The sequence below is a fragment of the Littorina saxatilis genome, linkage group LG12 (genome assembly GCF_037325665.1).
Source record: "Littorina saxatilis isolate snail1 linkage group LG12, US_GU_Lsax_2.0, whole genome shotgun sequence".
NCBI lineage: Eukaryota > Metazoa > Mollusca > Gastropoda > Littorinimorpha > Littorinidae > Littorina > Littorina saxatilis.
In genome coordinates, this window is record NC_090256.1 from 56771806 (window position 1) to 56797080 (window position 25275).

A 25275-nucleotide genomic window follows, 5' to 3' on the forward strand; every position below is an offset into this window, starting at 1 on the left:
TCACGGATGTCGGTTAGCGAGGATCAGCATCCGCCTTATGGGCTGTTAGGGCAGTCTTCTTTTCACCACCCTGGTGTTGGGTCGACACCCTTTTTCAGCGCCGGCGGCACTGTTTTGACCTCTCCTTTGTCCCACTGCGGGCATTGGCGTTTTCAGAGCAAGGGCGGTAGCCGCTGGCGCTGCGCTTCCGGTTTACCGGAAGCATAGGTCCTCCTTTGTAATTACACTGTGTTCTTTCCTGGAGTTGACCGCTGACTGGCCTACGGGCGTTCGGGCTTCCGGCCCCAGTCATCGCAACCTTCGTTTCCGCATCCATGGTGCAGTTTCGTCCGTTGCGTTTCCGGCTCAGTCCGGATTTGCTTTTCCTCTTACGGACACTCCTTCACGGATGTCGGTTAGCGAGGATCAGCATCCGCCTTATGGGCGGTTAGGGCAGTCTTCTTTGCACCACACTGGTGTTGGGTCGACACCCCTTTCAGCGCCGGCGGCACTGTTTTGATCTCTCCTTTGTCCCGTTGCGGGCATTGGCGTTTTCAGTGCAAGGGCGGTAGCCTCTGGCGCTGCGCTTCCAGTTTACCGGAAGCATAGGTCCTCCTTTGTAATTACACTGTGTGTTCTTTCCTGGAGTTGACCGTTGTTTGGCCTATGGGCGTTCGGGCTTCCAGCCTCAGCCACGCAACCTTTACTTCCGCATTGTGCGGTTTTGTCTGTTGCGTTTCTGGCTTTGCCGGATTCATTGTTCTTCTTACTAACGCTCCCTTTTGGGATGTCAGTGAGTGAGGAACAGCGGCTGGCCTACGGGCATTCAGGCTTTCAGCCTCGGCCGTGACAAGTAGTCTCTTCACTGGTGGGTGTTGCGTCTACTGTCTATTCAGTTCTGGTGGCTTCGGATGTTACCTCCTCTTTCTCTTACCCTCTTACGGGAGGGGTTGAGACAGGACGGTTTCCGGGTGGACGGGTTTCCGGTTTTCCGGTCATCCCGTTCAGTAGTTTTCCACTGGCAACTGTGACTTAGGCCGTGTCAGTTCTCTTGGCTATTCTGTTATACAGTCTTTAGCCAATGATCAGACATGTTCTGGATTTCTGTCGAAGCTCTTGGCTTCTCTCGAGGTCTCGACGGACGTTACTTCCAGATATTTTATGGAGGTACATCGGCTGCCCCTTTGGATGCATTCAGCGATGTCGGACTTCCGTTCCGCGAAGGAGGAGTTTTTCCTACTTCCGGTTCAATAGTCACCTTCAATGTGGGTACCACCTTTCGCAGGTTTTTAGCTAGTCAATCTCCTACCTGAAGTGGTGTCCACGGGTTCCGGTTCTGCGACTCGTTATTCACGGGTCAGTTCCGGAACACGCTCAGCCTTGGCTGTCTTCGGCTACACAGGCTTCGGTTTTTTGTTTCTTCTTGCCTTAAGAAGTTCTCTTTTCTGAAGCTGGGTCGGAACTTGCTGGTGTCTTTGCTCTTCCGCTTACACCTTTACTGGTAACGCAGGAACTTAGAGGAATTTGGACGTCAGTTTTTGGAATTTGCCTCTTTGTCGGAGATGATCGTCAGAGCGTCCTCGCGCTCTTTCCCGGAGTCACTGAACCTTTCACACTTAGTGTGTATCAGGACTCTGATGACATCTCCACTCTTTTAGTCAGCCCTACTAGGGTGAACGAAGAGCATAAAAGGGGCTGTCCTCCCTTCACCACACTTTACAGTCAGGTGTCGGAGGGACTTGTTTCTCTCGCATGCTCAGTTCTCTGAGCAGGCTAGGAGAGACACTTGGGCTTTGCTCGGGGTAGAGGGACCTACTTTTTGAACTTTGGTGTTTATACCAGAAAAGAAAAGTAGATTCAGTTGAATAGAAATCAGCAGATCTCTGACTTCTCTCTACAAGGGTTAAAGCAGAGCTAGCCTCCTCAGAGGAAGCATGCTCAGGTCTCTGGACAATTTAAGCCGGCGGCCAATAGGCAGTCTCTGCCTGATTCTCGATTTTCGAGAAATAGATCACTTTTGGGCAGGGAGAAGGGCAGCCCTAGCAGCAAGCCTCTCCCCACAAGGAAGTGCCCCCGATCACACATCCCCCCCCCCCTCCTCCGCCCTCCACTTTGGCGATGGCGGGGGGGTCTCCTCCTTGCAATTTTCATTGGATGGTCTCTGTACACAGCCAATAGTTTGTGGGAGTGGTGAGGTCGGGCGACTCCCATCGATCTTATGTGTGCATATTTGCTTATGCGTCAGTCCGATCTTTTAACAGTGATCTAGGCCCATCAGCTCGAGCACCCGCTCAGGTCTCTTCTGGTCGGATCTAGCGCTGTTCTTCGGGTATACTGCTTCAGTCCTCACTCAGTGTAACAGTAGTTCAGCCACGGGCTGCTGCAGTGGCACTTCCGGTTTTACCGGAGAGGTTGTTTCTTTCACAGACGTTTCATAGGTACGTCTGAGTTTTGGAACAACGACTGACCTTAGGGCATCCAGGTTTTTTAGCCTCGACTGGTGCAACAGCCATTCCACCTGTTTGCGGTGATGGTTGTTGCTTTCCCTGTTCTTGTGGCTTCGGACTTCGACTTTCTTCCTTTATTCTCATCTTAAGCAGGAGATGAGATAGGACGATTTCCGTTTGAGTGGGGTCTCCTGTCTTCAGGCTTCCCCGTTTTTCTCACTTTTTGCCACAAGCTTCTGGACTTGGTCCTGGTTTGTCTTTCGCCGAGTCTGACTCTGTCTTTCTCTAGCGATCAGACTCGTTCTGGTACGTGTTTCGTCCAAACTTAAGCTGCGCTTGAGTTGGCCTCGGAAGTAACATTCAGATTTTCCTGAGGGGGCATTGTCTTTGGCAATGTATGTTTGAGGAGTCATTCTTTGTGGCTTAACACCTCTCTCAGGTTTTTGGCTACTCCTCTCCTTTTGGGCAGAGGGTTAGCTAATGTTCCGGTTTTTCTTTGCTGTGGGCTTTTAGCCCAGCATCTTGTTTGGCAGCCGAAACTTACGTTTCTTACGTTTACCTGGTACTGTTGGTACTTTGGTACATGGTTGTCCTTCGGGCATCATGGCTTTCAGCCTTAGCCTGTGCTATAGCCTCCTGTCTAGCGTGGGCGACTATGGCATTTTCGGTTCCTGTGACTTCGGATTTGGCTCTTCGATCCTCTTCTTCCTCGTCTTAGCATGAGGTGAATCAGGACGACTTCCGTTGGGTCGGGTTTCTTTTTTACAGTCACCCTCCCACCACAGGCAACTATGACTACGGCGTTTGCCCGTTGATCTCCGCGTCTGACTCTCTGTCTCTCAGAGGTAGACAGACGCGATCTAGTTTTTCGGCCGAACTCAAGAATTCCTCTTGATTTGGCCGTGAAGTTTACTTCCGGTTTTTTCCTCGTATTACCTCTCTCTCTGCGTTCGCATTGACTGGTAGAGGATTACTGGCGACTGTCTCTTTTTTGGGATTTTCCTGTCGAGGTGGGCTCTGGTACCTTGTACTCAGCTGTCTTTGTTGGATATTGGTCACTCTTCTCTGGAGCTGACTTTTATCTCACAGTCCTTTCGGGCTTCACTCCATCCCAAGGTTTGCTTACTTTGGCTGATTGTTTTACGGTCTTCCTGGGGTTGTCCTTCACTGCACTGAGTGGACATCCCTCCGCATGGATCGTTTCTTGGGCATCGGCATTTCCTTCCAATAGAAAGGGGGGGGGGGGGCAGCTTGTCTTTTCCCCTACTCGGCTCGGGTTAATCCAAGGCTGGGTTCTCTTTCTGGGTCGTTTGGTCCAGGAGATTGGAAGAAGTGCTGGGCACACATTTTCTGGCTCTCTGATGTTGTCTTTCGCAACTTTTGCCTGAGAGACATCACGACTGTCAATCAGGATGGTTCTCAGGTCCTTTTCTGCCTTTTGGCAGTGGGCCAGTTCCTGGCAAGGGTTAGAGTGAGTTAGATTTTCTTTCTCACTGGGCCCTTTTCTTGACCTTTTGGCAGCAGGCCAGTGTTTTGGCAAGGTTTTTTAGAGTGAGTTGGATTTTTCTTTCCCACCGCCTTGTTGAACAGCTATCTGCTTTTATGTGATTCGGAGTAAGAATATGTAATTTAATCGAAAATGTTTAAGTAAATTTTCATTTGATTAATATACTTACCCGAATCACATAGTGTATTCCCTCCCGCCAACCCCGCATATGATTTTTTAGTCTATTAAGTCGTATGAGTTACACGTGGTGTTTACAGGGGAAGTGACGTCACGTAACCCGGACGGGAGGTAACTCCCTGGGTAGATGGTCATTACCATACCTGTGTTTACACTTTTTGTGTTGGGTTGCTTCCCTTTTAAAATTGTTTAAGACGGGTAGCCTTTCAGACCTTAAGCATGTAAGACTGCGTCAATGCTTTTATGTGATTCGGGTAAGTATATTAATCAAATGAAAATTTACTTAAAAATTTTCGATTAAAACTTTGGTCAGTCAATCTTCAACGAAGCCCGGACTATGGGACTGCATTTTAGCTTGAAAGCTTAAAAAATAATTGAGTTTGGTCATTAAAAATCTCAAAATTCTAATTAAAATTAAACTTTTGGTAATCGTCCAAAATGATTTCATCGTATTCTTTATCATTTTCCGATTCCAAAAATATGCTATGTTTGGATTAAAAGCAAGCTCAGAAAGTTAAAAAGAATAGAGAAAAGCGTGCTTTCCTGTGAAGTGTTATACGCTTAATTGACTGTGCTATAGAGGGCTTGTCACTTTCTGCACGGGGTTTCCTGTTAAGAGCAATGCGCTATACTGGCTTGTCACTTTCTGCACGCTTATTTTGTGCACGTGTTCATTGCTTTCTTAGACAAAGCTATTAATGTTTAGGTGAGGAAAAAAAGTTCTGTCTGTTTTTTGTCATTCGGTGAGTTTGAGAGATTGACTAAATGTTGCAATTTTGCTTTATGCGACTTTTTGTTTTTTATTTTTTAAAGGCTGCTTTTTTCAGGGACAAAAACTCAGCAGTGTTTGAAGCAGTGTTCAATTACCGTAAGGTTAAATTTCCCCTTAAGAGAAAATATAACTTAAGAGCGAGTATACAGTGTGTACTATCATTCATAATAATAGCAACAAATGGCTTGATATTTCTGGAAATCATCAGAGTTTATGATCAAGTTTAAAATATCGAAATACATGTAGTCTTGTGCAGTGAATTCTGTAAATCCTAATAGCTGCATGATTCAAATTACTTTCTGATCTGACAGTCATTGTTGTGCAGGAAAATTCTGTTGACGGGTTCCTTTAAAGTAGCAACAATTTTAGGACACACTATTGCCTTCTGTAATAATATGCTGTTTGTGAATTGACTGGTGAAGTGTAACAGTTGAGACAATATTTAACTGGAAGTTTGCCAATTGGCTAAATTATGCTTTTTGCATACACAGCTTTCCATAAACCATCAGTTTCTGGCCACAGACACTTAAATGCTATTGCAAGTGTGTTCCATAAGGTTAGAACTGCTTTTTTCGTGAGAAGATTTAAATCGTTCTGTAAACCATTTGAGGCAGACTTGGCCTTTAACGTGACAGGGGGCCAGGATTTCCCTGACAGATTAGTTCATGTCCAGACACCCCACCAAAGGGCTACTGAGACTCTGTGGGGCAATGGTATGTTATTGTGTGTAGGACTTGAGCACAGCTAAATCCCTACTAATTGTTCCTTGCAGTTATAGTTCCTTATTATCCATGATAAATTAGCAATTACTCAGTTATCAACCTCTTTACAGGGCTTTTTGTATGGATAGTCATATCAAATGAATTACTCTTCCATGCTGTTGGTTTTGCTGGTGATTATTATGCACATGCATTTCTTTCTCTCTCTCTCTCTCTCTCTCTCTCTCTCTCTCTCTCTCTCTCTCTCTCTCTCTCTCTCTCTCTCTCTCTCTCTCTCTCATTAATAGCACAAAGAATGCATGCACACAAACAGGCACGCAATACACACACTCTATGCTCAAGACCATAACAGTGAAAAGAAGACAACAAGTATCCTTTGCTGACCACTAATTTGTGCAGAAGGGGTCTATGCCGACCAAAAGTGGACTGGATTACCTGTAGGTGCAAGGCGTTTTCCCTGTATACAGGGAATTAACACCTGGGTGCATTTTCTGTAGCATTTTGTCGATCTCGCTGAAAATCACGTGATGCTTAGCCGGACATCGGTAGAATTTGATGGGTTTTTTTAATCCTTTTGGGGTATTTCATAGGAAATCGATTCCGTTTTGCAATTTTATTTTTTTTTAAAGTTGAAATCGATAACTAAATGAAAGAAAACGCAGCGAAAATAAATTACTCACAATAAACGACATACTGTAAAGCGTTCCATTGTCTTTTCACTTCCGTTAGACGCCATAGAGTTTGAGACACATGATTGATACAAATACTGCTAAAGTTCATTCAAGTTATACCACTGGCGGGAATTTGCTAGTCATAATCTGATAAAGGAAGCTAAGTAAGCGCTCTATATGCATGACATGTGTAATAGTGTAAGTGTGCACTCATGGCACCTGAGAGAATAACATTAGCATTGAATTGAAATGAACGAGCGACTTTCATCCTCGTTTTTTTGCTAGTCATGGAAACACATGAGAAAGAATATGGAACGTTCACACTGTTTTCCAGAGACAGTGATTATTGCTGAAGGCCTGTCAATACACACTGCAGTTAAGGCATGACTCCCAGGGCATCGCTGCAGCAATTAAAGCAATCATCCAAACAATTACCATCAGGTTTAAAGCATTAATTCACATCATTGGTCATACTCGAATGAAATGTTGGCACATCTTGTATCAATCATGCGTAAATACTATGTTGGGAACATTACATAACTTCTGAAAAATACTTGGAACGATCTGAATTGTTACCTGAAGTACAGGCATAAGATTCTAAAAGTTTCACTCAGAGACCAGGTCATTGATGAAATACAGCACTTTTTGTCCCCTCTAAATTGATGCCAAAACCATACGTCGCAATGGCCTAGTGGATAAGACGCCGGCCTCCTAAGCGGAAGGTCATGGGTTTGAATCCTGGCCGGCCGCACCTGGTGGGTTAAGAGTGGAGATTTATTTGATCTCCAATGTCAACTTACGTGCAGACATGGTAGTGCCTTAATATCCCCCTTCGTGTGTACACACAAGCACAAGACCAAGTGCGCACAGAAAAGATCCTGTAATCCATGTCAGAGTTTGGTGGGTTACAGAAACACTAAAATACCCAGCATACTTCCCCCGAAAGCGGCGTATAGCTGCCTAAATTGCGGGGTAAAAACGGTCATACACGTAAAAGCCGTGGGAGTTTCAGCCCATGAACGAAGAAGAAGATGTCAAAACCTCATGCGATCAACACCTGCATCAGTGGGAATGGCATAACACAAGAAATACGCAAGATAGCTAAAGCTGTTCTGGATAGATAATTAATTTGCCTTTCTTCACGTATGGAAAAGTTGTCAAGTTGTACCTATTCTGAATGTTTTCCACTTTTTTTCTTTGGGACCTTACATTTTTGTCAGGTCGATTACCCTTATTTGAGCAGCAGTCTTGACACGTACATAACCCCTGTAAAAGCAGTCTTTGGTCTGAAAAATTGCAATGGCATAGCAAGTTTGAAAAAATGACACGAAAATGAATGCTTGTGTTGGGTTATGAAAGTTGTTTTAATAATTTTTTGGCAAAGTTTAGATTACTATGGTACGTGGTACATGTATTTACTTTGGCCAGCTCAACATGTGCAAGTATTGTTCTGTTGTTGTCGTCATGATTTGACAGTTCGCTAATTCAGCTGAAACCTTTTTGTTTTATGCTATAAGCAACTCTGAACAGTGCAGCACGTATTTTATTCATGTTTGAATTTACATCACTTCATGTAATTTTATTTTTACTAAACTCATCCAGGAATCGAGATCTGTGTATGAATTTGATCCAGACGAAAGTGGCCCTCAGGTATAAACTTACTTGTAGATGTGTACTGGCGCTGGCTCAGTTTAGTGGCTGATTAACTGTCAAAATACATTAGCTGCTTGTGCTTTTAATTAGAACCAATAGAAAGCAATGTATTGCCATGCATGCTTGTGATTTAAAATGCATTCTTGCTGCAATATATGCAGAGGTGCTGTTATACTGTAGTTCTCGGAGTTGCTTGTTGTTTTTAACGAAAAGCCACTTTAGAATATGTAATGTGTTGATTTTAACATGAAAAACTGATTTAGCATTTTACTTCTGAATGTTTGAAGTTGCTGGCCAAATATAGCAGCGAACGACAAGAAGAAGAAGCTGGCCAAATATTATCTTATGAAAGATTAATCTGTTTCTTGCATAAAGTAAGGAAATAAATTACCTTTCCAGGAGTTTAATAATCAATTTTAACCGAAATGTTACCTCTTGACAATTTATATATATATATTGATCGATCTACATGTACTAGAGAATGCACATGTCAAGTTTCTATTGAGGAAATTAAACCTTTCAGGATCACCAATAAAAGCAAATAGCAAGTAAGAGGAACACGAACAATAAATCTCAAAGCTTTTTTAAAATAAAAAGGATTAAGATGTTAGCCACGAAGGCCGTGGTAATAAAAAAATATGTACAGTTTGGCGACTAGTGAGCCTAGGGTGAGGATACGTTATCTAGAGGGTAGTATAGTCGCTAGAATCAGGAGGGATCTTTCTTTCTTTCTTTATTTGGTGTTTAACGTCGTTTTCAACTGTTCAGGGTTATATCGCGACGGAGGGAAGGGGGGTGATGGGATAGAGCCACTTGTCAATTGTTTCTTGTTCACAAAAGCACTAATCAAAAATTTGCTCCATAGGCTTGCAACGTAGTACAATATATTACCTTACTGGGAGAATGCAAGTTTCCAGTACAAAGGACTTAACATTTCTTACATACTGCTTGACTAAAATCTTTACAAAAATTGACTATATTCTATACAAGAAACACTTAACAAAAGGGTAAAAGGAGAAACAGAATCCGTTAGTCGCCTCTTACGACATGCTGGGGAGCATCGGGTAAATTCTTTCTCGTCCCAACCAATATGGGACTCCCCCTAACCCGCGGGGGGTATCAGGAGGGATGGCGGGAGCCAGTCGACCTCAAACTGAGACACGCTGATGTGATAATCTGGGCTTAGAGATATACCCACAGCCCCATGTCCGAGTCCCTGACCAGATAATCCTGGGGACTCAGACCATGGAGCTGCATATATAAGGTTTTAAAGGTAATGCTATTTGTAGCGCATGGAGCGAAAATGTGTTGGAATGAATAGGGTTCTCCACAATGCCAGGACTTGTTAAAGATATGGAAGCGGCAGCCGCCGGCACGGAGGCGTCTGAAGATAGTGAGGAGGTTTGTTGGGAGATCGGGGTGTAGATCATTCATATCAATGGGTTGATAGGACAGAGATGTTACATACCGACTTCGAATGAGTTTACGAATTTTACTGTAGAACTCGGTTACTGAGTAGTCGATGTTGGTATTGGCGAAAGTTGTCAACCCATGGTATCCAACCAAGAATCAAACCACTCTCTGAGTAGTAGATTCTGTTGGCATGGGAGACTACCCTCATCTGACAATCCCAAGAGGACATCTGTGAAGGGAAACTCTTTGATTTAAGGTCAAAGAGTGGAAACTAAATTTATCAAGAAAGAATTTAGAAATTTAGACAAGTTTTAACCAAGAAATTAGGTTAAAACAAGCAAAATTTGAAAAAGCCTAAAGGGAGGTAATGCTCTGTACCAGCCTGTAGATCCAGTAAAGGATACACGAACGATATGATGACCGAATCAATGTCACAATTTGTCAAACTTAAAAGTGCGAGATCCGCTTGCCCCGCCACTTTTAATGGAAACAATCGTGCACAAATTTGCCTGCCGCATTGATTCCAAAATAGGCTTCAAGCATACGTACAGTCTTGACAAAATATCACCCGGTCCGATCACCACACTTAAATGACATTGCAGTTTAAATTTTTTTTTTTTTCTGCTAGGAGTGCAAAAGAAAGGTGAAAAGAAAATAACTGGGACGAACAAGCACACATTAGAGTACAGAATGTACCAATTTGTGTCAAACAGTGACACTTATTTGAACCAAAAATGGTCCCTGACACTACTGTATTTGTATTATTTTGTCCTAATCTGCCTGAAATTGTATTTGGTACCTAGGCATACTTTCTTTAAATGCGCTTTAATGGTTTGGGTAATTTTGGGAAAAGAGCTGTTGCACTCAGTTTTTATGCGTTTGTTTTTATCTTGTTATTGTTGTGCATGCTTACTTGAAGTTTGCAATTGTGGTTCATACTAATACATACACTATTTTCATCACCACATTGGATTAATGTGTACCTTTTTTGTACCTTTGTATAAATTAGATTTGTTGACCCTTTTCTTTTTTTACTCACAATAAGTACCTGTTTTTGATTTGCTTGATTAATGAAGAGTAAAAAACAAACCAAAGGTTGTCCAGCCATGATATTCCATTGTTGGCACCAGATGCAGTAATAAAATGGATTATCTTCTGCCATTGATTTTCAAAACACTACAAACAGATTGTGGATTACATGCTCATTTTCTAAGCTACATGTATCTCCTGCATGTCTTTGCTTGACCTTTACAAGTCTTAATTTACATCATTACTTCATCAGCGAAAAAGAATAGAAATGGAATACAAAATTGAAGAAAATCACAAATCTGTCATTAGCTCTTGAATTGTCTGACACATCAGCTATTATGCTCAAAAGATGCTCAACTTGATATCAGCATTCCCTGTTGTCAGCTTCATTTAAAGAAAAGTTCCAATTTCTACAAAAATTCTACATTTCAGAACTGTTCTGTTGCTGTGTTTCCCCCACACATTCTAAGAGCGATCTGCATCTAGTTTGATTTCCCTCCAAAACATGGCCTTCTGCTAGGGGAATAAATTTTACAATGGGAGGCATGCAATATATGCTCAATAACTTCGTGTTCTGGTTATTCATGAAAGTCATTTTTTGAAGAATAATTGTATTTTTATTCTCTTTTATTTGTTTTATCATCAAATGAAATCAATGGTACCATATGTACCTGTGTACATAATATATACACACAAAATTGGTGCATTTTTGTGGCTATTACAAACTGACAAAAAAAGCTTTCCATTCGCCCCAAGAGTACCGGTACGTGCACAGTTCAGGTTGGTGTTTGTAATTGTGTCACCACACACCAGGAATTACTTAACATATATGTTCGAGCATTCAGTTAGTCAAATTAGAAACTGCTGGGTTTTTTAGTGGTGTTTCGAGACTGTATAATTTCTCCACGCGGTGCCTTCTTCGCAACTTTTGATTTTTGCTCTACATAATTTTGCCCCTGAGAAGACATGGTGTTTTAGGCGCTGTTGCTATAGGTACAGATTTGAAATCAACTGCAATCAACCCTAATCATTTAGAGCAACCGAGTTCGGTTTGGGGGTTGAATAGTTGAAGAATGCCTTAGAATTAGTGTTTGAACATTAGACTATTTTTTAAACCTTAAATATTGCTGTGTTTGGTAGTCCTTCATGTATATTCTTCAATGGAAGTTATGCAATACAACTTTTAGCTCCCTACGGCACAGAATGTGCATGCATTTGCTGGATTACATGTTTGACTTCCTGAATCAAACGGTTTGTATATTGCTTCAATGAATGCATGTGTAATCTATTAGGACTAAATAAAATATGATGACTAACGGAAGTCGTGATTTGTGACACAGGAGAGTGAAAGAAGAAAACCACTGGCTGATTAACATTCATTTAACTATTTAGCATAGTTACAGATCATTTTTGAGCAAATCATTGCAGGAGTTTCTAAATTACAGTACTGCGAATGTCCCTTGAACTTTCTAAGGTTCAGTTTGTCAGAAAACTTTCCCAAAATGGCACCTTAGGACATGTTATATTTTTAATCATTCTGAATCAGTGTTAAGTATGTTTTAAGGCAAAATGAACAAGGTTTTATGTGATTATCTTTGTTTTATAATTGTTTCATTGAGAACATTTTTGCAATATGAAATATTTAAAATGCTGTACATGCATATATACTATCTTTTACTGGAGAACATAATTATAATGTCTATATGGTACAAGCAATTCAAGCTGATTGCATTTCTGTGAATAATTGTTTTTAATCAATGCTTTTGTCAGTATGATAGTATAGGGGCCGGCAGCTGTTATGTGCATGAGCGAAGTGGTTATAGTTCTTAGAAATGATGCAGCTTAATTGTTTTGTAATGATTTTGATTTGATTTCTTTGACACATTTTGCAGGTTCCACCAAGTCCCCCTGAGGGTAAGGTTTCAAGTGTCTTTATATTGTTCTTCTTCTTCTTCTTCGTCGTTCACTATCTTTATATTGTTGATGCTTAAAGAGATAGGACACCGATTGACGAAAAAAAATACATTTCGCTAATATTTTGCGTGTGATTTATTTTCAGAGTGTGATGAAACAAGTGTGACAATAATGAGAGAAATCACTCAGACATGTTTTATGCTACAAAATTTTGAAAATCATCACATGCCAAGAATCAGATAAACAAGGGTTGGGTAGTTGAATGGGGTTTCTGCCCAATCATGCAGTTACAACCACAGGACCTACTTTGGAAGTGGTTTTAAATCCCTGGTTGATGCGTGTTGTAATGATGTGTTTCTATTTGAATTATTGTAACGTGCCTTTCTGATATGGCTGGAAATAGTGTAATTACATGACATGTTCGCAGGCTAACATTAGATCCATTTCTCAATTCGCATGAACACATTTCGTGGAGCATCCCCTTACAGAAAAAAAGGCCCTGTGGCGAGCCTCGCAGCGAGGTCGCAGCGAGCCTCGCTGCGAGGTCGCTGCGAGGCCGTAATTTACCATGCAAATTAAGTTTGCTGCGACTAAGTCGCAGCTAGCTGCGATGTAGTTATATATCCTTATATGGAGATCCCACCCGCGAGCTTGATGTGATGAGGTCGCGGCTAGCTGCGATGTTCCCTGCGAGCTTGCCGCGACCTAGCAACAGCTAGCCGCGATGTCCTGGACCCCTTACTGTGAGCTTGCCGCGACCAGGTCACAGCTAGCCGCGACCAGGTCACAGCTAGCTGCGACCAGGTCACAGCTAGCTGCGACCAGGTCACAGCTAGCCGCGACCAGGTCACAGCTAGCCGCGATGTTCCTGGGATCATGCTGCGGCTTGCCGTGATCTAGTCGCAGCTAGCTGTGATCTAGTCGCAGCTAGCTGTGATGTAGTCGCAGCTAGCCGCGATTACCTCGCAGCTAGCCGCGATTACCCGGACCTATATGTGGTAGTCACAGCTATATATCCGCGACCATGTCACAGCTATAGCTAGCAACGACCAGGGTGAGCCGGGATATCCCTGGCCTGTCCTCCAAATTCTTACCACGTACAAGCTTTCCTTGAGCCAGCTGCAGCTACCTGTGCAGTTGTCACGGTTTACTGCGATGTCCATGAAATCATCAAGCAACGACCTTCAAATTTCACAGCAAGTGAGCTGCAACCTAGTGATGAGTGATAACTTACTGCAGTTATGCAGGAGGAAATGCTTTACCAAACCCTGAACATTGTTTAGATGGTTTAAAGTCCCAGTTAAAATATACCTAAACCCTCCCAGAAAAATGCTGCAACCAGCTTGTGGGTGCATGCAAATCCTTTCGCACTGACAGGCCATTGTGCTACATACATTCTAAATTGACTAGAGACAGAAGCAGTTCAACACATGCAGACGCATATTCTCAAATGTAAAACAAACAATTGGTTTAAATTCAAATTATTTAATAAAAGCTCATTTGGCATAAATTCAGATTAAATAGAGCAAGCTGTATCCTGCGATCAGGACGAACAAGTTCATCAGAGTTCACAATTTGTTGCCGAAATACAAGATCGCCAGCACTAGCAATCGCTCATGCTGTTTTTTTTACCAATGTCACATGGGTTTAGCTAAAGGTCTCGTGAGTAATTTTTTGTTTAAACATAAACAGCTGCTTAACCTTTTTTCCAAAGTTAATTGCAATACACCCTAAAAGTAAAAGTGTAGAGCTAAATAAAAAAAAGTTTGGTACTGAATATCAGCGATATAGTTATTATGAAAAACTATATTTCGAAAATGAAATCAAGACAGTACATTACAGGCTAACCAGTACATAATATGTTGCATACCTACCAAGTAGTGTATGCACTCTCCAAGAAGTTCTCCCCAAGGTGGCTGAGTGCATCAGAAACAAAATCAACAGAGATGAGATTCTTCCGCTTTTTCGCGGAATTCTGCTCAAAAGTTGATCCCCAGGACCGTTTTCCTAAATCGTCCAGATCCCTTGAGAAAAAAAAGGGGGGGGGGGGGGGGGGGGGGGTAGAGGTTGATTATCAAAAATCTGACCTGCCAATGACTGAATCTCCCAAAAGACTAGACCGGTTTTTGATTGTCCGGACCGACAATACCTCCGACAAAAAAATCTCCGCCGAGCTCAAAACCAAAAATCTACGAAATGAACTTTAGACCCGTGTACGAACTGTCCATTTGGGAACAAGTTTCTCCTCATCATCAGTGTCTTCATCGCGGAAGTTCCTAAATGGGCTGATTTAGTTGTTGACTTTAGCCACTTTAGCAAGATGGCGTCGTCAATGCGATTGTTGGCAGAAACAGAACATGCTTTAGCTTCTGAGATTGATAAAGGGCTAAAGAACAAATGGGTTTGGGCGTGGAAAGACGAAATTATAACTACCGAAGTGAAGGGACAAAAACTGTCCATCCGTCTCGGAGATTCGGTTCAAAAGTTGAATGTTCGGGGAAGGCACAATGCACGTGGTGTAATAAAGTACTGGGCTACAAATAGAGAGGCAAGAGCGTGTTGAAAGACCATTTGACCACATATTTGTCCTTGTGTGCACACTTGTGTTTGTCAGTCTGTGAGTGTGATGTTATTTTCAGTGACTGTTGTTTATTTGTGAGATTCATTCTAGAAATGCATGAACAATGCCCAAAGTTCTAATCAAAATATTCTGCTGCTAAGACTCATTTCTGAGCAATTTTTTGTTATGTAAATGCTAAAAACGCATCAGCTTCAGCCCCCTGGACCCCAAACTTCCTTTACCCTCTTATGTCAAAATTTGGGAATCTCATCTCTGAATCAAGATCTCTGACAACCTGAAGAAATGCTGTTGTTCCTGTCTCCCCACTGAGGTGCTCCTTGAATTGCTTCTCCGTGCGATCAATGACACCACCAATCCGATCCACAGGAAAGGTAACTTCTGGGAAGAGCTTCTCAAACCAGGAGTGGACCTGAAAAAAAGTCAATATCAGTCTGTGTTCCAAAAGATAATATACCAGTGCATGAACTATGCTGCAGTATAGTAAAAGGGACAGCCAAAGAAATAAATACAAATTATCAATGTCTATTATTATTTTGTAATTAATTTTAGTGGATAAAGAAAAGACGCAAAGGATTGCTAGCCTGTTTATAAATACATAAGCATATCTATAAGACAAAAAAGAGTTGTGATCAACCGAGTACTTACCACTGAAGAGGGCTTGCCACTTTGCCTCTGTAACTGCAGCAAAACCTTGTTTGTCAGCCCCGGTGGATTTGGAGGTCTGCCACGGCCAGAGGCAAGAAAATAGTTAGCAAGTCGTTGGTGCATGTGTGTCATCTGGAGAAAAGAACAAAAAGTAAGTTATAACAATAACATCAAACACTACTTCTGCAGAAAGAAAAACACCATTCAAACTCAAAGAAGAAAAGTCAGTTATTTCATTTTCAATAAATGAAAAAGCAGCTACCAGTATTTTATAAAAAATATATCTGTAATATCTGTTTTCTCACACGAAATAAGTCGACATACATGTGCGAAACATTGCGAGTCCGCAAAACGTTCTCAGAGTCAGCTGGTGAATTCTACTTTTGGTTTCCACTCAGCTGGTGCAAGAAAAGAAGAAGTTACGTGACCAGAATAAAATCAGTTTTTGAACAATATGCAATGTTTTCATTTCGTAGATGCACCAGAAATAGTTTTTTTTTATATCTTTAGATACATTGTCAATGATTATTTTCGTCATTAGATTCTATTGGGTTAGAGAAAAAAACGAAAGCGGTTCGTAACACAACCCTTCCGCTTGAAACACAGACAGGCCATCGAAGTCGAACCACTTCGTCAAATTCAGTACAAAATACCTTCTGTCATTTCGTACATCCGCCATTAAAAACATTCAATCAATACTTTAATATGTCTAAACTTACCGAACAGAACATCTTGAATCGATGTGCCGGACGAAAAGAATGCTTGGGTCGAATTTGTTGAGCCACCGGTCGCCATTTTCAAAACTGCAGGCAAAGCTATTCGAGCCTCGTTTTGGGCGTCTTGCTCGGAGGACACATGTCGGACTGACTTCATTTTTTGCTTGTTTAAAGAAAAATTCGAGCTGAATCGAATGGTGTATTTCATTTGGCAGTGTGATAAAGTTGTCGGTAGTTTGATTTTGAAAACTTCAACCGCAATTTTTGGTCACTTTGTTTTCCAGTTCTCAAAATATACGAAATTATAGAGCTAGCTCTGCTCTTTTAAAACACCCATTGTAGTTTCTTTGACGCGGAGCAAGAGAGCGTAAAGTACGACGACCGAACTGAAAAATGTTGCGCATCACAGCGCGCGGAGGCTGTGTGAGGCTGAACGGTACTTCAATAAAATATTCATACAAAATCACATAGTAAACACAAATTAACTAACGAAAATGGTATGTATTTTGATGTGGTATACATTTTTTATTTTATTCGGTGAATTTCTTCACATTTTTGGCATCTTCAGGTGCATTTCTCTAACCTTCACTTCAGTCATCGGTTAGTGGTTCTAATAACCTTTAAAACAGCATGGTCTGGTCCTTTGAAATGGGGTGGAAAAAATCCCGATTGCGGCTAGGGGCTAAGTGATACAAAGAAGGTTTGGGGTACCTATAAGATCACAGAAAGACCAGTGGACGATACCTTCCGCCTGTGATCAAGACCTGGGAACACATAATTATTGCCGTATTAGACTATGTATGCTTGTTTGTCTAAAAATACGATCAGTATGGTTTAATGATTATAACAACTTTACAACTCTGCATTTGATCAATGGTAACCGCTTTTTTCATTACACATTGAAAGAAGCATTTGGTTTAAATGTTTTGGTAAACTTTTTAATGTTGCAACGGTCAAATGTATGGAGTACACCTTTTTTTTCCTGAAAATATATATATATATATGCCAAATTTGTTTGAGAATACTCCAAGCGCAAAACAGCTAGGGTTCCAGCTATATTTTTTAATGGAATTGTTTGATCGTCACACTGCCAGTTAAAATTTCTCTTGTTTGTTGGTGTGCAAGCTATATGTAGTGCTTCCATTCGTGTGCTGTCATGTATGCTCTGAATCTGATCATTTCTGTTAAGTCTTTATAATATAGGCTGGTTGTACACTTTGAGTTTAATGGGCAATAGTAAACTCCCTAAGCTAAATGCAGTTCGCAACACATCACCATGGTACTTTCTAGCTCCCAAATTTTAAAGAAGCACAAGATAACACTTTACCTGATTTTTAAATGGAAATGCAACATGCCATATAAACGGTTGCGACCATCTTTGTGAAAATATAATACTCGAGTTTAAAGGTGTTTGTCTACATTTTTATACAGAAATCGGCATCAAATACTAAGTCTAGCTATTCCCTACAAATATCAAAAATACACTCCCCTTCGATCAGGAAGGACGAAGCCAGGGTAGCCGATTGAAAATTCATGAAAGTAATGCAGCGTAGTACGATATCCTTATTTGGCAAATGCCAAGGGCAAAAGTCGACCTCTCAAATACCATGCATTTCGTGCGTTTAACAAAACATCGTGGACAGCGCTCTAATACACTGTGTCAAACTGTTGCTGTGATTGTGTGGGTGTGGCTGTCAGCATAGTGACATGAATTTGATTGGTCGATATTTATAGTTAAAACACATGCTCTCTCCACATGGAAATCAAAACATTGGAAGTGTTATACTGTACTTCTCAAAAATAAAAACTTTTTACATTTATTTTTATTTTGTTAAAAAAATTTCCCCATGCTTCATTCATCATCTGACATAACTTTTTAGCGAAATATAACCATAAGATTATTGAAAAAAAAGCAGAAATGTAGACGACCTTTAAGCCTTGAATTTTGCTCCAACAACATTTTGTGTGAAACTACAGAATAAAAGTCTCTGGCAGTTGGTAAACAAACAAGAATTTCGGGCTGCTGATTTATACATCCCTTTAACAGAAGAATTAATGCCAAAATACACTTTTTGCTTAAAAACAAAAGAAAGTATTTACTTTGTAATATTTTTTAAAACATGAAGCAAGCTGAGTGTTATGTTTCTGAATAATATTTGCTGCCACCATGTCTCATTCTTGTGCCAAGATGGTAAGAATATTTGCAAATAGGGCCACTCAGAGAGTCAGACACAATAATCGCTCTATAAGCAGGCCCCTCCATATGATATTGAAAAAGCCTCCATTAAGGTCCCGGCTAGCTGTGATGTTGTTCGGAAACTTACGCCAAGATCGCAGCTACCTGCGAGGCTCGCGTCAAGGTCGCAGCTACCCGCGATGTTGTTGCGAGGTTCGCGCCAATTGTCGCAGCTAACTTTGATGTTGTTGTGAGGCTCGCGCCAAGGTTGCAGCTACCTGCGATGTTGTTGCGAGGCTCGCGCCAAGGTCGCAGCTACCCGCGATGTTGGCGCGAGCCTCGCACCATGGTCGCAGCTAGCCGCGCTCTTGTCGCGAGCCTCGCGCCAGGGTCACAGCTAGCCGCGATGTTGTCGCGAGGCTCGCGCCAAGGTCGCGGCTAGCCGCGATGTTGTTGCGAGGCTCGCGCCAACATCGCGGCTAGCCGTGACCAGCTGCGACTAGTTGCTGCGATGTGTTTAGATCGCTGCGACCTCGCAACGAGGTCGCAGCGAGGTCGCAGCGACTTTTCTTTTCTGTAAGGGTCCGCTCAATGACACAATGCTGAGCAAGGACCCCACAACCACGTATCAAATAATGAAAACAATTGACCGTGACATTTCTGCACAGGTCTGCAAAACGTACCGTTACCCCCATGTTGAAAAATGGCATCAGAAGATAAAAAAGTGATCGTACTCATAAAAGTTATCGTAAAATATGCATGTTGAGTGATATGTAAGCACTAGAGTGTTGATCATCTGCCATGTCTGAAAAATACAAGTGTATCTTCAGGAATTTTAAAATGAGAAAGTTCTAGTGAAATCATTTGCATTAGGCCTAAAAAAAAAATAGGTGTGGTTACGGTAACCCGACCTACCCTATTTTTTGGGGCCGACCCTATAACTTTTTATTACATTTATCAAAAAAATACCCAAAAAACCAAGTAAACGAGTGCAGAAAACGAAATGAAAAGCGAAAGCGCCCGAGTCGCACACTTATTTCCCTGTCAAGTAGGTTTAATTTGTACACATTAGAAAAAAAGTAAAAACAAAAACAAAAGTGATTGCCTACCTTCCTACCCTATTTTTTTTTGGCTATGTTACTGTAACCACACCTATTTTTTTTTTTGGCCTTAGGACATTTCAGCCGTGTGTACGTGTGCGTGTATGTGTGTGTTTCTCCCCTTTCTCTCGCTCACACAGATATGTTTTATTCTTTTAATGAATCTTTATCTGTTTTCATAATTAAATCAATGTTTCTATAGGTGGGTTGTTCTCTGGAGCTGGGTACCAAACTGTGACATGGGAATCAAAAACTGAACTAACTTCAAATTCATCACCAATGTGTTCATATGATCTTTAGGACACTGTGAGCATAAAAATATATAAATAAAGCTATTTCGTGAACTTGAAAAAAAATCTTACCATTAGCGCAGCAACGAATGGTCAAAATAACATCGTAACATGAGCGAGCAGATCAGAAACAAACTTCAAACCGTCGGCTAGTGGCGACGTTACCACGCACCAGTACAACGGGTGCATAGATATCCTTTCCCAAGAATGCTGTGTAGTTTGGAACAAAAGAAGTTCGCTACAAAATCATTTTGATTGAAATAACAGGACAAAAAACAATAACATCGTAACAGGAAAAGGGGGAAACCAAATGCTCTGACAGTTTTAAATGGACAGATTGCAAAAACTCTGCACGTTATTTGCTTTTTTCTTGCGTTCGACACGCGTGTGACAAAGTGTGCTAAAGTAGCCAAAAATAGTCGTGCGTTTGTGATAAGTGGGTCTGTGTTGTGCAAATGAAGTTCGGGCTGCTGTGAAATGACACGTTACAAAGTTGACCACATACAACTATGGTAACTATTTCAGATTGTGTTGAACTTCTGCAAACAGTACTCATTTCATGTGCTTTTTCGAGTTTCTTTCATTCCGTACGACCTAGTTATTGCTTCATGCAACAGCATGTCACAAATAACCTGCCATTTTAGCCTCTCGATTGGACGTATTTGCCCTAATTGTGAACACAGAAAACGTTATTTTTTTTACTAAATATATTGTTTAATAGCTTTAACATCACCAAGCAACATTCAGACACACTTAAAGGGCAGCTGTTGGGTTGTGGCTCTCAAAATCTGTTCATCAGAATGAGTTCTCATGTAACTGAAACTATACCTAAAAGTTACTTGGTGATTTTAACAGCTTGATAACACAAGTCCGAAGATTTTAGACATACTACAATGTCTTTAATCGAAGAAAGTTTGCATTCTTGGCTGAGTCAATGCAGCCCGCTCGAAAATTACTTCCCTTGGACGCGTGACGTCAGCCGAGGAATCTGCCGGGTTGAACGGCGCTCTCTTTATACCGTGTAGTGAGCGCAATCGGGTTGTCTAGTCAAGCCCTAAAGCATACTTCACGGGTAGGTGAAGAGAAATTTAGGATGGGGTGTCTTAAAATTCTCCCAGGCCAAAATTTCGCAGTAAAAAAAGGAGTTTATAAAGTGTCTTCCGTCCCCCTCCTGCTTTATCCCGTGTAACATGCCCCTAATGGCTTTGCCGTGAGGGCGTAAAACTTACATTTTCTCCTCCTGCTTTTGTTCAGGTGTTCCCACTTGAACCCTGTTTTTGTTCAACTTATTGGCATATAATGTCTCGCGTCGAGGGACACAAACACACACACAAACACACTCACACACAGACACACACATGCACCCACACCCACACACATGTAATCACACACATACACAAACACACACACACACATACACACACACATACACACACACACATACGTGGTATCACACACACACACACACACACACACATACGTGTTATCACACACACACACACACACACACACACACACACACACACACGATAACCATCACAATCACAGTTTGACAAATTCATCTTTGATTTTTTTTGCGGCCATTTTCCACACTAGATACACTGTTTCACCTTTGTCTTCGTCTCTCTTCCCTTTATCTTATCTCGTCTACCTACTTGAGTGAGTAACTGAAGAGATATTGTCATTATCTCTTTCCTAGATTTTCCCATCGACAGAGTTGGTTTTTGTCTTGAATTCAGTACCTCACACGTACACGGTAATTGGTGTGACACCTCAAGCGGACCTTCTTCAGTGTAAAGTGTCTGCTGACCAGGGACACGAGGGTCTGTGGTTGAGCAACTTTATGGTTTAACCGGGTGGACTGGGGGAGTAGCAACAGCATGTGAACCACTTTAGAAATAACTTGTGAAGGTTGCAGTTGGTCAGATCAAAGAAGAGAAGATGGGAACATGGGTCCTGAGAAGATACCACCACCCTAATACTTTACTTTGTGCAAGAATCAATCACGCGTACAGCATTACAGATGCCCAGCTGTACTCTGCATTGTACTGTAAACTTCGCAGCGGCCTTATTGGGTTCCTCGGATGACGTCACTGCCAGGCTAACGCTGCGGTGTCTCTTCTTGTGCTGACAGAGTTGTCGATCGCGGATTTTGAGTCGTTTCTGCCTGCCAACTGCTTCGTTTTCTTGCGGATTGTGAGAACTAGCAGAAAGTTTCACTCATTTTCATGGTTTCAAACTAATGATAAAAGTATCTTCTTCTGGACCAAATCAACAGTCTTTAGTTGAACCAACTCGGAAAACTCTTAAACGCGTGTTTGCACGCGACTCCGCGCATTTTTGAGGCCAGGCAACCCGACAGCTGCCCTTTAAAGAAGCGTAGTAACGAACAAAACTGTCAAACTTATTATTTCAATCCAGTGACCCTCTGTGGTACCCAACTCCAGAGAACAACCCTGGTATGTATGACAGTCATTTCAGGCAAATGTATGTATACTTGGATTTTTGTCTCTGTAAAAGCCAGAATGTCAAGGCCCGCATGTTCTGGGAGAGAGAGAACGAGAAAAAAAAGTAAAACATATATTTTGACTTGCAGGTATTAACGTTCACTTTGCCATTGTAAACAAAATGTGAGAGAGAAAGAGAAAGACACAGAGATCACACACTCACACAAATACATACACGCGCGCGCACGGTTACGTCCTAATGCTAATGATTTCACTAGAATGTTCTCATTTTAAACTTTCTGAAGCTACACATATCTATTTTCGGACCCCCCGCGGGTTAGGGGGAAGAATGTCGTAAGAGGCGACTAACGGATTCTGTTTCTCCTTTTACCCTTGTTAAGTGTTTCTTGTTTAGAATATAGTCAATGTTTGTAAAGATTTTAGTCAAGCAGTATGTAAGAAATGTTAAACACGTCACGGCCAATCCGGCCTCTCCCATCATGCAACAGAAAAAGGGGCGGGGCTTAGCAAAAATAGCACAACGCGTGGCACGCGATGTAAACACGAACAGGCCAGATGGAAGGAGAAAGTGGCTTTCTGTCTGTGCGAGCAGCATTTCTTCTTTTAACACGGCTTCTTCAGAGTTTTTCACATTTCGTTTCTGAACACCTGTGTACTGGAAACTTGCATTCTCCCAGTAAGGTCATATATTGTACTACGTTGCAAGCCCCTGGAGCAATTTTTTGATTAGTGCTTTTGTGAACAAGAAACAATTAACAAGTGGCTCTATCCCTTCCCCCCCCTTTCCCCGTCGCGATATAACCTTGAACGGTTGAAAACGACGTTAAACACCAAATAAAGAAAGAAAGAAAGAAAGAAAGTTTCTGAACATTTGTGATATCTTGCATATTGATTGCGTATCTTGTTTATATTTACAATACAATTGAACTTTCACACAGAGAACCTTTGTGTCAAAGAAATCAGTCACACAGAGAAAAACAGAATAACAAAGTCAAGGCTGTAGATGTCAGGCTAGTCAAACGGACAAAATGAAACTTAGTCTTGGTTGCTGTAACTCAGTCACCGCTTATGGTACTTTCGCTGATATTGCAGAAAAACAACACAGAATCAGCCAAAACCGCTAACAATAAACAAGTTTAGTACGTCACAACGTCAATGAACAGAATTCTCTAGTCAATTTTTGCATCAGACTCTGACTAAGTGAGTGGGGCAAGCGTCAAACACCACTAAAATGAGGAGGGAAATCTTGGCGCATTTTTTTGGCGGAATACTTGAACAAACCAATCATTTTCAAACTGACCAAGGACAAAAACAGGCTTGTGAACCGAATGGTGAGGGGGGAGGGTACCTCGAAATGTGTGGGTGATGATTTCACAGCACCAGTCCATTGCTGCAGTCTTAGTATAGTAGCTCCACCGACCACTGTTCCCTCCCCCCTCCCGTTCGTTCCCCCTTTCAACCCCCTACCACCTTGAAATAAACTGCAGAAGACCATTTGCATATCCTGGATTCTTCCATTTGTGTTGCCAGGGGCGACCCAAGATACGAGTCCCTTTGTTTCCCATGTCCACTTAGAACAAACCGAGTTTAGATTTCCCCTTCCTGTTTTCAAAGTAAACTTGGCCATCCTGTGAGGCACTGTCAGGGACAGTAATTATAGTTAGCGGGACCATGTAGACGAAGTCAACGGTGATGGTCTGCGTAGTGTATACGCATACTTTGGGACAAGGTCTGTTATTCCACCCAGCGAGAGCCTCTAACACAATCAGTGTTGTCGACAGATGAAGGCGGGAAGACCTCAGTGTTTCACATTCCAACATCCGACGGTGATAGTAACTTAGTAAGGGCTAGGCTGCGGTCTGTAAGCTGTATTGCACTGACATCTCTTTCTGTATATGGAAATAAATGGCGAAATTTGATTTAACACTTCTCAACATTAACAGTGACCAGGAGAACGCAATAAGGAGACTATTTACTAAGAATCAATGGCCATTTGAAACTCGAAGGTGTGTAATAAAAGATTCGACTTATGTACCAAGAGGTGCTGGGCCATCATCGTGTGACCTCGATACAGAGGCTGTCTCTCGTGTGTGTAGTACCGTTAGGGTGCAGACGTGGTTATCTGATCCTGGAGGCGATGGTGAAACCGGAGACACGGGTCCTAGTGCAGGGCTCTCCTCTGGGGTAGGCCAGTGTGCCTTTTGTTTTTGCAGCCCTTGTGTGACAAATCATCGCCAGAGGTGGCTAGGTACAGGCCAATTGCCACACCGCAGGAATTCCGGCGTTAGAAAAGTACTCTACAAGAAGTATTGGTCCATGCTAGACCGACGCGGTGCTTGGAATTGTGCATTGTACTTGGTGACGTCTTGCTTACATCAAGACAATGCAACACGGGTAAACATTAACCGAGAAATGATGCCCGACTGTGTGCTCAAACTAGTGAGAAAGCTTTATCCCAACTCCACAGGAATACCCTATCAAGGCCACAACTGGTGGTAAAGGTTAGTTGCATTTATTTCTTCATATCCGATGTAACAAATACACATGCACCTGAGACAGCATGCTCTGGAACCAAATTGCCGCATGCCACGTGTTTTGCTATTTTTGGAACACATGGTGTAAATCTGTGACGTCGGAGAGTGTTGACTCCGCCCTTTTCTTTGAACAAGATCCCCATTGAAATGTTTGTTTACAAATATCTTCTTTATTATGGAGAATTAACCTTATCTAAGCGCATAGGGCGGTAAATGTGTGAAAACCAGCTGTGTGAACAAAAAATCTGACACCGTAACTCATGCTTAACCGAGATATTAAAGAAAATGTAGGAACAGTATTTGTCCATTGCCTGCAAGAGGTTTGAAATGATTTGCCAACGCAGAAGGTCAGGCTCCTTATATACTCCTGCCGGGCCTTTATAAGTCCTTTGTACTGGAAACTTGCATTCTCCCAGTAAGGTAATATATTGTACTACGTTGCAAGCCCCTGGAGCATTTTTTTGATTAGTGCTTTTGTGAACAA

General features: G+C 41.8%; 2 protein-coding genes across 2 annotated transcripts in view; one reads left to right on the plus strand and one right to left on the minus strand.

Annotated features, from left to right (window-relative positions):
- The window catches only part of LOC138983143 (uncharacterized), a 210632-nt gene that overhangs the window by 181103 nt on the left and 4254 nt on the right, over positions 1 to 25275 (plus strand). Inside the window, exons 11-12 of the mRNA XM_070356552.1 lie at positions 7875 to 7922; positions 12260 to 12281. Of these exons, the coding sequence (XP_070212653.1) occupies positions 7875 to 7922; positions 12260 to 12281 (70 nt within the window). The remainder of the gene's footprint in view (positions 1 to 7874; positions 7923 to 12259; positions 12282 to 25275) is intronic.
- Positions 14315 to 16282, minus strand: LOC138982338 (uncharacterized). The gene is made up of 3 exons (XM_070355591.1): positions 16227 to 16282; positions 15508 to 15639; positions 14315 to 15271 (listed from the first exon to the last, which is right to left on the minus strand). The coding sequence occupies exons 1-3, from the start codon at positions 16236 to 16238 to the stop codon at positions 15080 to 15082; spliced, it is 336 nt and encodes a 111-aa protein (XP_070211692.1). The 5' UTR covers positions 16239 to 16282; the 3' UTR covers positions 14315 to 15079.